The sequence below is a fragment of the Triplophysa rosa genome, linkage group LG14, assembly GCF_024868665.1.
Source record: "Triplophysa rosa linkage group LG14, Trosa_1v2, whole genome shotgun sequence".
Taxonomy (NCBI): domain Eukaryota; kingdom Metazoa; phylum Chordata; class Actinopteri; order Cypriniformes; family Nemacheilidae; genus Triplophysa; species Triplophysa rosa.
Genome location: NC_079903.1, coordinates 426,086 through 438,546, shown reverse-complemented (window position 1 = coordinate 438,546; position 12,461 = coordinate 426,086). Strand labels below are relative to the sequence as shown.

Here is a 12,461-nt window from a genome sequence, read left to right as displayed (position 1 = left end):
GCGCACTGTCGATACATTTATAATGGTTTGTAAAACCAATCTGTATTTTAGATTATTTTATTTATCATTTCCTTTTATTTTTACATTTATTTATTTATACGTTTATTTATTTTTATATTTATTTATTATCGCATGTATTTATTTCCACTTTTATTTATTTATTCTTGTATTTATTCTTACTTTTCTGTGTCTTGTATGATAATTGATGGGTTGGTCTTGCCTACTATTGGTTCAGCGTAGATTGAAGCGTTTGATCGATTACTCTTGACTTGTTTTGGACTAACGTCACGTCACTCACTGATCGTTTGCTTCGTGTATAACGTTTATGGCGTGCGCACAATTAGCTAGAGAGTTACAGCATTTAGCCAATGAAGTCGATAACCATGCATCAAATGACTATGTGTCATTCAGATTAGATGCATTTATTGAGGATTTATTACAGATTGACGGAGAGATAAATGACAAAATTCTTCAAAATCTGTGCGAGTCAGGGGGTGCTAAGGTGGTGACCAAGTTCCGGTTACAGGTCCTCTGCCATAGAGGTGCATGAACGACCTCAGCAGATTCGTCGATTCTGAAAGCACAAGACAACTTGATATTAAGATGTCTAATAAACACAGACTTTCTTGTTACATGATTTTGACATTCTTGTTAAGATTGCAAATTATTGGTATGATCGCCCGTAACGGCTGAAGCGAGGTGAAAAAATAAATAAAGCGATTTGACACGGGATTCGTACCCATACAATAAAGCGAGGCTGCGTGTCACTACGGTAACAATCACACTAAGCTATTTCGCAATGCTAGCTGCTGTGGATCTTTGCAATAATATCAAGATGTCACACAACAATATGCAGCTGGATGAATCAAGGGAATATGCCCGTTTTAACTTGTGACCTCTGTGTTATTTATCTCTTATGGAATGTAGTTTACGAGTACCGTTTAGTAACCACGTCTTTTTAGAAGGAATGGTTTCCATTTGATGGCCCCTGTAGTGAAAGAACGATGCTCATTACTACCGTGTTAACTTGTGACTTAAGTTCACTATGTCTCAATTCATTTACATTGTTACATCATGTTACATTAAATCTTTACGCTTTTTCTAACCGAAAGGCTTCTTATAACTATAACTCTGACAAAGCGTTAGCTTGCGACTTCGGTTTACAAGCTCATCTGTGTAGTTAAACCTTATTACATTTGTGCTTTATGATTTTCACCAGTTGAACTGTAACACCACCATAGCACCCTCTGACTCGCACAGACTTTGAATGTGCTGCAAAGAGGCTAACAACCGAGGGAGAACTTTGTCATTTATCTCGCCGTCAATCTGTAATAAATCATCAATAAATGCATCTAATCTGAATGACACATAGTCATTTGATGCATGGTTATCGACTTCATTGGCTAAATGCTGTAACTCTCTAGCTAATTGTGCGCCCGCCATAGTTACTTAACGTTATACACGAAGCAAACGATCAGTGAGTGACGTGACGTTAGTCCAAAACAAGTCAAGAGTAATCGATCAAACGCTTCAATCTACGCTGAACCAATAGTAGGCAAGACCAACCCATCTAATTATCATACAAGACACAGAAAAGTAAGAATAAATACAAGAATAAATAAATAAAAGTGGAAATAAATACATGCGATAATAAATAAATATAAAAATAAATAAACGTATAAATAAATAAATGTAAAAATAAAAGGAAAGGATAAATAAAATAATCTAAAAATAAAAAATAATATAATTTAATAATATAATTTAATTTAATATATATTAATTTAAAAATGGACACAAAAAATAATAAATCAATTTAAAAAATGAAAAGAAAAGTTAAAGCTAAGATCAATAATAGCTAAAACGAATTATTTTGTTTTATCAAACCATTCATTCCTGTATTTATTTTCATATTGTTACATTTATTCGTTTATATATTTATTTATTTATACATTCATTTATTTATAATTTTTGCAGGTTTANAAAATATAATAATTAAAAATAATTAAAAATGGACACAAAAAATAATAAATCAATTTAAAAAATGAAAAGAAAAGTTAAAGCTAAGATCAATAATAGCTAAAACGAATTATTTTGTTTTATCAAACCATTCATTCCTGTATTTATTTTCATATTGTTACATTTATTCGTTTATATATTTATTTATTTATACATTCATTTATTTATAATTTTTGCAGGTTTAGTCCTCCATAGTTGTCCCACATGTTTCGGGGAAAGTTTTGTTGCAAAAAGTTTCCTTTTAAGCGCACTGTCGATACATTTATTATGGTTTGTAAAACCAATCTGTATTATGCCGCTGCTGGCTGACATCGTGCCTGATGAATGATTGACGCTGGTTCACGCCGCGGACGAATCGTTCATTCGAACCGGTTCTTTCTTTTTAATGAACCGGTCGAACCAGTTCAGCTGAATCGTTCCCGTTTAGCGTCTCCCGTAAACACTTAATATTATCCACAAATTAATTCAGTTCTTCACTTTCTGGCGTGCATGACAGTCCCGCGGACTTGAACCAATATACCTGAGTTATTTATTTACAACAACAGCACACACTGAACTGAACTGCTGTGTGTAGAGAGAACTTTTGAGCACGCGCTGCTCTCGTTCTAGAGTCGAGAGTCGGCAACAGTTTTCGGATCATTAGTTTTCGGATCACAAGAGTATTGCTCTATCAATGTTTTGTTTTGAAGGAGAAAATAAAACATATATCGCTGGACTCGGACGAGACCGACTAGAACATTTGCGAGACCAATGACCAAGTCCGAGTTCAAATATCAACGAGTCCAAGACAAGTCCGAGACCATAAAAAAACGTCTCGAGACCGGACTCGAGTACTACAGCACTAGGTGGTAGTGCAGCATGGTCCCTTGTAGCGATGTTCTCGTGCCAACCTTCTACATTCTTTACCTAGATCTTAACCCAAGGTACAGTCTGTGTGAGCAGACCTTTATACCTGGTGACACATGACCTTCAAACAATAGACAGATACCATTAGGACCTCCGACTGGAGAACTTACAATGGACAGGCTAGGAGGGCCATCAGGTTCACATCTTTACAGATATGTTCACTACGGGTGGGGCACGGGCACAAGTATAATTAATGACATCAGGAAAATGTCACAGCGCGACATATCAAAAAGACATACACAAAATCCTTCAACAGCTAATGTCTGTGTATTTTCTCACACTGCCACAATGTTTTGTTGGAAGCTGTACGCTACTTTATAAGCGAAGACCGAGTAGGAAATTTCACAATTTGCGTAGCCGCCAGTGACTGGCCAACTTAACATGATTCTAGAGCAGTGGAGTTTAATATCTATTTTTTTGGAAGTGGTTTTGTTGAAATGCCATCAGGTGAACCGGCTGCGCCAAGCTGCAGTTTTTTTTAAATGAGAAATTGTGTTTTATGTGATTCTAAATAAAAATATTTACAGTAATATAAACACTTAAAGAAATTGAAATGTTTTATTCCATTAGCATTTCTATCGGTTTAATTGTGTCCTGGATTATAACATTCATAGGACTTCTTATAGGCTTATTGTGAGCACAGTTGACACTGTTAGTTTAGGTGCATGCTTTTTAAAGTCAGCATGAAATAAAAAAATGATCATTCTAATTGTATTACACGGTGGTAGAGTATTTACTGTAATTTCTCTATCCGTGCACATCATTATTTTAAAAAAATGTATTTACAATTCTAATCTTTGATAAAAACGTTAACCTCCTCCCCCTGTCGAAACGACCTCTCTTCGAGGAACAGCGCGAGGGCGGGGCTGCAATGATTGAAAGAATGCAAACTGCCATTCAAATCTTTCACCTTTTGACGATCCAATCAGTTGCCGGTGGATGAAATGCAAGTCCCGCCCTACATTTTTCTCTTTTTTTCAGAAGTCGATTCACTCGGGTATACGTCACTGTACGGAAAACAGACAATTGCTACTTCCGTTTCATGTATTGTATCGATCTCAATATTGGCGAAACCGGCCCTGTACCCATTGTCTTTCTATCAGAACCATACAAAATGTTTTTTTATATATATAAAAAAGACATATTACAGCCAATCAACATATAATGTATATACAGTAGTACAGAAAAATAGTATAGAAAAAACATACAAAGTGTTTTTAATGCTTTATTGAACATTTAGTTATAACATTACAGTACATAAACATAAGTAACAGTAAAATTAATAAAAAGACAAAACGAGAAAATAAGATAAAAGAACATTTCCCACCCCTACCGGTGACGTCTTCTTCCAGAGCAACTTTACACCAATCACATTTCTCGTGTCAAGTTGAGCAACTTGTTGCACTGGGCGATTTATCAAACAATAGCTGTGATTGGTGGAGAATGCGCACGCGTGTTGTTCGGGGAGCTGTGGCAGCTTGGGATCCTTCGCGTTTTACGGTTAGTTTGTATCACAAACTACTTGCAAAATATATTTCTGTGTTTTGACTTACAACGAGCTTCTTTTGATATTAAACACGCCAATCTCATGTCTGTAGAACTTTACACAAAAGTTTCTTTCCAAGTTATCCACCGCCTGCACTTACAGGCTAAATCTGAGTTTTCTGATGTTTTCCTCATAATCAAGTAACATGAAATAAAAATGGACACTCTGCGTTTGTTGATCATCACGTAAAACCTGCGTGAGAAAGATTCAAATCTTGATGGCCACACACATTAGCGTCTGTCATCTCTGGCGTTTCGATCCACTACTTTCAAGCAGTAAAGATCGTGTTCATGTACATTTTGATCAGCGAGCAAGATTTCCTTCCACATTCTGGCCAAACGTTACAGTAAAATATAATCCATAAAGCACTCGGAAACACTGAAGGACTGCCTGCAAAAGCACATATTCAATGTCAGATTTAAAATTCCTTACAAGAATGTTTATTTTCACGAAGCCACGACCATTGAAACGACAGTAAGAGACATACATTGTTAGAGCTCAAAATCGGTAACAAAATACGATAGATAATAATAAAACATCAATAATTAACATATGAATGAATTATTTTTGTATTATTGCATTTTCTTTGCTATAAATCTTACCATAACACGGCATATTCTGAAAAATATCTGGGTGTTCCACTAATGTTCTTAAAAGACAAATAATGACGCAAGGTTATGCTCAGATTTTACTTCTTTTTTGAAGCTGCTAGCGTCTGTTTTACATGATAATCCTATGGTGTGAACGCTGTTTTCAATAAAGTCCTGTGTGCTTTTTAAACGCCAGCGCCGGCGTCTTTTTCTGTGGAGGCCTAAAAATGACTTCAAGTCCCAGTGAAATAAAAAATGACAATGCCTATTTTTTCATGAAATATTGCAGCGTTTATTGTAAATAGTTTATCAATGTGGGTCATTCTCTTTTTAAAATTCATGTGCCCTCACAATCTTTAGTTAAAATCTGAAAATGCACTTACTTCCTGTAATGACTATCCATCTTAAATTATGTACATTAGATGGTTTGGGCGGAGCATCCGTTAACTCCTCCCCTTCAATTCAGTTCCATTTCAAAATGCAACGGCTGTTTTTATACATCCTATCAAATCGCAAAGACGAAAGACGAATAATTTCGAATGAGAAATTATTTTTCTCATTCGAAATTCCATTTCACTTGGAAATGCGTTAAAATACATAAGTAAAAACGATCGCAACTTCTGGTTCACGGGGACTTTAAGTATAAATACATACACGCATAAATAAATACATGCAGAAATGTATAAATAATTAAATAAATGAATATATAAATAATTAAATCTGTCAAAAATATCAACGTTGTACCATTTTTCACAGTCCATTCAAAAAGTCCTTATAAACGGTCCCCTGAAAACTAGCCTCTTTATGATTTAAAATGCAGCTTTGCTTTGAAAGACTGACTTAAGTAATCCATTTTACATGTGTGCCAGGCTAAACAAGGCATTTCAAGATCATTTTGATCCAGATGAAAGTTTCTCTCAGGTCAGGACATTCTTCAGACATGCAGACAGAAGAGGAGCTCATCCTCTGTTGAAACAGTAACGATGATTTGATCTTTTGTCTTCAGCAGCTGTTATGGAGAATCTGGAGGAGGATTTGACATGTTCGGTGTGTTACGCTCTCTTCAGTGACCCGAGAGTTTTACCCTGTTCTCACACTTTCTGTAAGAGCTGTCTGGACAACGTGCTTCAGCTCTCCGTTACCGCATCCATCTGGCGTCCTCTCCATTTGCCGCTCAAATGTCCCAACTGCCGCAGCGTGACGGAGCTGCCGAGCAACGGCGTGTACACGCTGCCAGTGAACGTTTGCCTGCGTGCCATCGTAGAGAAATATCAACGTGACGGCCAGCCCCGTTCTCCTGCGTGCCCCGAACATCCCGGGCAGCCTCTAAACGTCTATTGCGTTCAGGATCGCGAGCTCATATGCGGCTTCTGCCTCACGGTTGGACGGCACCGAGGCCATGCCATCGACGACCTCCAGAGTGCTTACGTGAAGGAGCGAGCCGCTCCAGTGCAGCTGCTGGAGGGTCTGAGAGGAGACCAGATCAGCAGCCTGGCCGAGCATCTACGGCAGGAGAAGGTTCGGAGTGAGAGTCTCGTGCAGGAGGACCGGGAGGTTGTAGCACATTTCTTCCAGGAGCTCGAGCTGATTCTCGCTGAGAAGCAGGATCAGTTCATGCGGGCTCTCGACGGGGCGAGCGTGCTGCTGGCAGAGACGTACGATCCGCTCGTCGAGCAGCTGAAGGAACTGCAGGTGGAGGAGAGCGCGCTGATATCTCTAAGCTCCAGCATTGAGGAGGAAGGACAGCCGCTGGTTTATCTTGAGAAGGTGCATCAGCTGAGGGCACGTGTGAACGCTTTAAACCAGATCGTCCTGCCGCAGGTACCCTGTCTTCATATCGCACCGCGAGCAGAGGAGTTCATCGAGGAACACTGGACTCGTGTCACTGTCAGGGAACTCCGAGACGGACCCATTCCTGACATCTCGTGTTGTCATCCACACAGACACTCGGTGAAGAGTGCACAAAAGCAACATGAGAAGCGCTTCTGGTGCTCTTCAGTCTTTCTTGTGTTGTTTGTGCTCGTGCTGGTGTGTGGAAGCTTCTTTGTTTCATCAGGAATCACTGCTTCACTTCAGCTTCATGATATAGAGACACACCTCTGCTGTATATTACACAACATAGAGACACATCTCAGCTCTTACGTTTACACTCTAGGACAAAACACCTACCAACAGCTCCTTACCTGTCTCAACATACTACACACACAGTAATGACCTTTCACAACTTTGTTTCATCAAGTCTAAAATCATTTGTGTGCTGCAGCTATGACCGTCACATTACCCATGATGCTTTCCTACATTCACACAGATACAGAGTGAGCTCATGTGTTCATGTTCTCTAGTTCAAGATGAAGCAATGCTGCCTTCATGTGCTCTCAGAATTATGGGAAGAATATGAATTCCCCCTGATGTCATGTTTCCCACTGGGAAGTCATTTTGATACCCAACACTTTAAACATGGCGGATGGGAGAAGGATTTCTGCTGTGACAGATCTGGTGGAAACACCTAAAGGAAAGGTTTCTCAAAATCAAAATTGTGATTTTTTTACTCAGTACTAAAGTACTAAAGACATAGTGGCTCAATTGAATTTTTTTGAAGCGACGACAATACTTTGTGCGAAAACAAACCAAAATAACTGTAATCGATATGTTCTGAAACCGAATGCGCATGTGTGGAAGTGCCCTCGTGAACGCGCAGCATAGACTGACAAGACAGGAGAGCTTGCCCCTTCTGCAAGACAGAGGAGAATATATCGATCAGTCGTTATTTTGGTTTGTTTTTCGCACAAAGTATTCTCGTTGCTTCAAAAAAATTCAAAAATGAAATCTCGGATGTCATCTAAAATATTTTTGTGTTCCAAAGACGCCGGGCGGTCTTAAAACATGTTGAACGTCATGTGGGTGAGTAAAAATAAGTGATTTTGAGATGAACTTTTCCTTTAAGGTGCACACTGCACACAGTTCAAATCCAGTACAGTAATGTGTTTGTCATGATTATTGACTTACTGCTATTAGCAAAACATGTAGGAACAAAAGATTGCTGTCTGAATGCTTTCTGTCTTGAGACCTGTTAGACACGTGGCTATTGAGAACACATTTCTGGCTAGCACTAGAAAAGAACATCTATCATTTGTTAATCAAATAAACCTTATACCAGAAAAGTTAAAGAATCTTTAACTGCAGTCAATGTTTTGAAATAAATGCAGTTGTCCACTTCTTGCCTTTTGCTTGAGAAAAAAAAGTATATAAATATTTAGATACTGTACAATGTTAAAACAATTATTAGTGATCATTATTGGCAAAAAATGTACATACTGGTACAGTGACATTGCCCCAAAACAGATGCAAGCATGAATCTGCTGTCAATACCAACAATAACAACCAGCTCGGATGCATGAATGATCAAATTTCCGAGAGCACGTGAAGCCAGCATAACAGTTTCTATTGGTCAAGCACACCTTACTGCACTGCCTCGACCAATGATATGAGAACTGCAGAAATGATTTATTCTTTTTAAACTGAATTATTGATCAACACCACTCTAGTGTGAAATGTTTGGACACTCGGTCAAAAACACTTATAATAAAAAGCACAAGCACCACAATCTCCGGAGCTCAGTTTAACTCATATGTTTTATTAAAAGAAAATACTTGAGTGCAATAAAAACATGCTAATTTTCCAGAGATTTATGCTCTAGTAAATAAAACAGTTATTTTATTTAAAAAGATAAAATTGAGTGTAAACTGACAGAAGACAAGTGATAATAGAGATTGATTTATAAAGACCTCACATACACACAATGATTTTGGGGTCAATGACTTGAAGTCATGGTCACGCGGTTGCGGTCTCCACCTCTCTCAGCACAATAGTTTTGGGGTTGATGGCCACGTTCTTGGTGGTGTTGTGTGTCTTATAGATGCCAATGAGCCGATCAGCCATCTCAAACATGTTGTTCCTCAGAGAGATGATGATGAATTGAGCATTCTTGGTTTGTTCCTGCAATCGTTTGGTCAAGTTAAGAAAAGAACATTAGAGATTGGTGAAAATGTTAGAATTTCTCAGATAACTGTGTGCATGGATCATTGTATTCTGCTGTATACGCTTCATGTAAACATCTCAATCAGAATAAAAACGGCCCGTCCGATAGTAATTTAGTTGAATTTTGTCATTTCATAGGACCTGTAAACACTCGGATTGGAAACTGAATTGGGAACGACTGGAGTAGAACATTAAAATGCCTCGAGTGCGCTTTATGTGCTTTCATGCGCTACCCTTGTGTCATACGTCGTTAAGTCTGTACATGAAGTCAAACACACTCATGTGCTCACCGTCTCTTGTTGAGGATCAATTTAAGTCTGCTCTTAAAATAAAAGAAGCAATGGTGAAAGCAGGTATATTCATGCATTGTGCGCATGGCAAACGTTCAAAGTAGGGCTGTTAATGCGTTAACGCATGCGATTAATTTTGATCAGATTCACTCGTTAAAAATATTTAACGCAATTATCGCAGCATCCATTTGTTGTGTCATCCTTTGTCTAGGTTACATTATATAATCACGCTCTTATTCATGTACAGGCTTTTAAACCACTTAAGCGCGTTTTGAAACAGTTGCTTTGTTCAGTGAAGATAGACCGCTTCTAGCTGTGGGCCGCAACAAAACACAATGCGAGGTCCAGTCTGGTGTATACAGTCACGGGCTAAAGGCTGCGTCAGTCAATCTCTGTCAGACAGCACAGCATCAGTATTAACTTAAACTAAAACCATACAAGATTATGACAGAAAGCCCGTTTTGTCTAGCATTTTCGTAAGCACAGACTTCAATGCGTTAAATAAACTCTTAAATGAACGCAAAGAGTTGTGACAATGGGAGTGGCATCATCTGCGTAAAGAGACAGCTCTTAAAGGGGCTGCGTTCTTAAACCTACTAATGTGACTCCTGTCACTAATGTTCATCAAAGAACAAAAGAAAAGAGGAATTCAATGCGTTTTGTAGCTTTAATGAGAATTCTTCTATATTTAATTTACAATTTAGCATTAAAGACTGTAAAGTGTTTGAGAACTTCATTCAATTTCTGTATATTTCATATCTGTTAGACATGATAGCTTTCAATTATACTGTTGAATGGCTACAATTAGTGTTAAAAAAAATCTATTTAATAGAGACAGTTAGGGCTGTCGCGATTATTAAATAATCGTCTCATCGCGATTGTTTGACCTCATCGCGATGGTTTCAGATCATCGCAGTTATTGCTCATCTCTATAGAAGACACTAGGGGGAGCTGCAGTGCATCTGCAGATTGCATATTTTAGTGTATATATTGTAACTAAAGCATGGTAATACTTGTAAAATGTACCACCACAACACAATCACTTAAAAAAAAAACTAAAGCATATACCATAAAAATAACCTGCAGTACAATTTAACATTATTTCAGTGTGAAAACCAGTCTACCAAAATCTCATTAACACACAAGTAAACTTTTATTGTAGTCTTGCAAGTGAGAAAAAAACAGACTAGAAGCTTTTCTATGACTGATAGTATTTTAATGGTGGCTTCAATTCACACCTGATCAATTTACTTCATTTACAAGTATTTGGTGGTTGTATTATTGACAGGTAAAAGCCTAAACCTTAAGTATGATGACCCAATTTTTTCCGATGTATTTCCAAGAAAAAAACATAGTCTTGTATTCAGAACAATATGGTCGTTTCAAAGCTGAATCAAAAATGTATGAGAATTAAATGTCAAAGCTCAAAAACAGACAATTAATCGTCATAATCGGCAAAGCCCTAAAACAGACAATTAATGGTCATAATCGCAATGATTTATTAGACAATTAATCGTCAGTCAAATGTCATAATCGTGACAGCCCTAGAGACAGTTGCAGTACTAATATTAAAATGTTGTCTTTCATTCATAAAATGATGCTGTTAAAGAAATCTGTTGTTTCTACATTAATTTCAAGATTAAATATGAAATGATTAGATTGTAAAAGTATATTTTAAAACATTTATGTTATGTGTGATTAATCACAGAAAAAATGTGTGATTAATCAGATACATTTATTTAATCGATTGACAGCACTAGTTTAAATCTCATTTAAAGCTTGTCACACAAACACACATATCAATCTGTACAGATTTCTTTTAGACTAAAATGCTCAGAATCATGCTAATAGAATGCGTGCAGTGACATCACTACTTAGGATTTGTTACTCGTCCGTTGCCTAGATCAGTGGTTGCTAACCCTGGTTCTCCCCGCTCAGAATGTTGCAGATGTCTCCCTATATAGAACACTTGATTCAATTCATCAAGTGGATGTCATTCTCACCCGGTTCAGCAGGATTCTGTCACTCCCGGCAATAATACATGTTATCTTGTCCTGCTTCCAGACGCATCGTTAACATGTGTCCTGTTTTCGTCCGATTTGATCTGACGCCGCAAAACCTTGCAGGTAAAGCCTAACGTTACATAGATTTCAGTGCACTAGCTTCTACACGCAGATCTTTTAATATTATATTTTTGTCCTTGTTCCCCATTTTATAAAACATGCAAGAAACAAAATAAATACAAATGTTTCTCATATTGGGTGCTGTGTCACTGAGGTGCTGCATTTTGTCTGTACACTGCATAGCCCCGCAGCCGCTATCACCGACCTCGCGCTTTAAAATGGTTTTATTTTAGTTTAGCTGTTGTTGCTCTTGTGCAATAGTATTTGTATTTAAATACTATATATTTAGAAGCTATTTTACGAGGGGGGGTGGAATGACCAAAAATGTATTTCACAGAATGAGTAGTTTTATTTCCCAGTAACCCTGCACGAGCACTGCAGGTGAAAGAGAGAACGTGCCAGACTGGAGCGGATCACAAAACTACAGGCTGAAGAAAGGTCAAAAGAATATTTGATTTGTTCATTTGTTGTGGATTAATTCATGGTTTTTTTTCATAATAACCCCCAACTTGCAGTGTCGAGTTAACTACGCCTACTCATTTACATTCTGCGGAATACACGGGGGAAAAAAATCTCTTACGGTTGACATTTTATTCCGTCATCCAGCCCAGCCCTAACCTCCACCTATGTGATGACAGCATGACATGACATCACTGGTCTGAGAGACAAAAGAACTCACGTATATGTAGCAGGCCACGATAGAGACGTTCTTAAAGTCCAGCGCTGCGTCAATCTCATCCATGAAGTACAGCGGTGTGGGTTTGAAGTGGTGAAGAGCAAACACCAGAGCCAGAGAGCTCAACGTCTTCTCTCCTCCAGACAGATTATAGATCTTCTTCCAACTCTTCTTAGGAGGACGCACACTGAAACACCACACAGACACACAAACATCTTCAACCTCAGACAATATATAGGCTTTCTTCAACCCCGTGTACAGAATTGGGATGTTTTA

The 12,461-nt window shown here is 38.0% G+C and overlaps 2 protein-coding genes across 3 annotated transcripts in view; one reads left to right on the top strand and one right to left on the bottom strand.

Moving 5' to 3' along the window:
- The first annotated feature begins 4,304 nt into the window (after positions 1-4,304).
- On the top strand, positions 4,305-7,284 carry trim59 (tripartite motif containing 59). Of its 2 annotated transcripts, none has more exons than XM_057351540.1 (2): positions 4,305-4,422; positions 6,068-7,284. In XM_057351540.1, exon 2 carries the CDS (start codon positions 6,073-6,075, stop codon positions 7,267-7,269), a length of 1,197 nt encoding a protein of 398 aa, XP_057207523.1. In that variant the 5' UTR covers positions 4,305-4,422; positions 6,068-6,072; the 3' UTR covers positions 7,270-7,284. The 2 variants fall into 2 exon arrangements, with proteins under 2 accessions (XP_057207523.1, XP_057207524.1); XM_057351541.1 differs by having other exon boundaries at positions 4,354-4,422; positions 6,065-7,284.
- A 32-nt stretch (positions 7,285-7,316) lies between these two features.
- smc4 (structural maintenance of chromosomes 4) overlaps positions 7,317-12,461 on the bottom strand; it is a 34,115-nt gene continuing 28,970 nt past the window's right edge. The window contains exons 23-24 of the mRNA XM_057351519.1: positions 12,189-12,372; positions 7,317-9,054 (exon numbers count right to left, since the gene is read on the bottom strand). Coding sequence (XP_057207502.1) covers positions 8,890-9,054; positions 12,189-12,372 — 349 coding nt within the window. The 3' untranslated portion in view covers positions 7,317-8,889. The remainder of the gene's footprint in view (positions 9,055-12,188; positions 12,373-12,461) is intronic.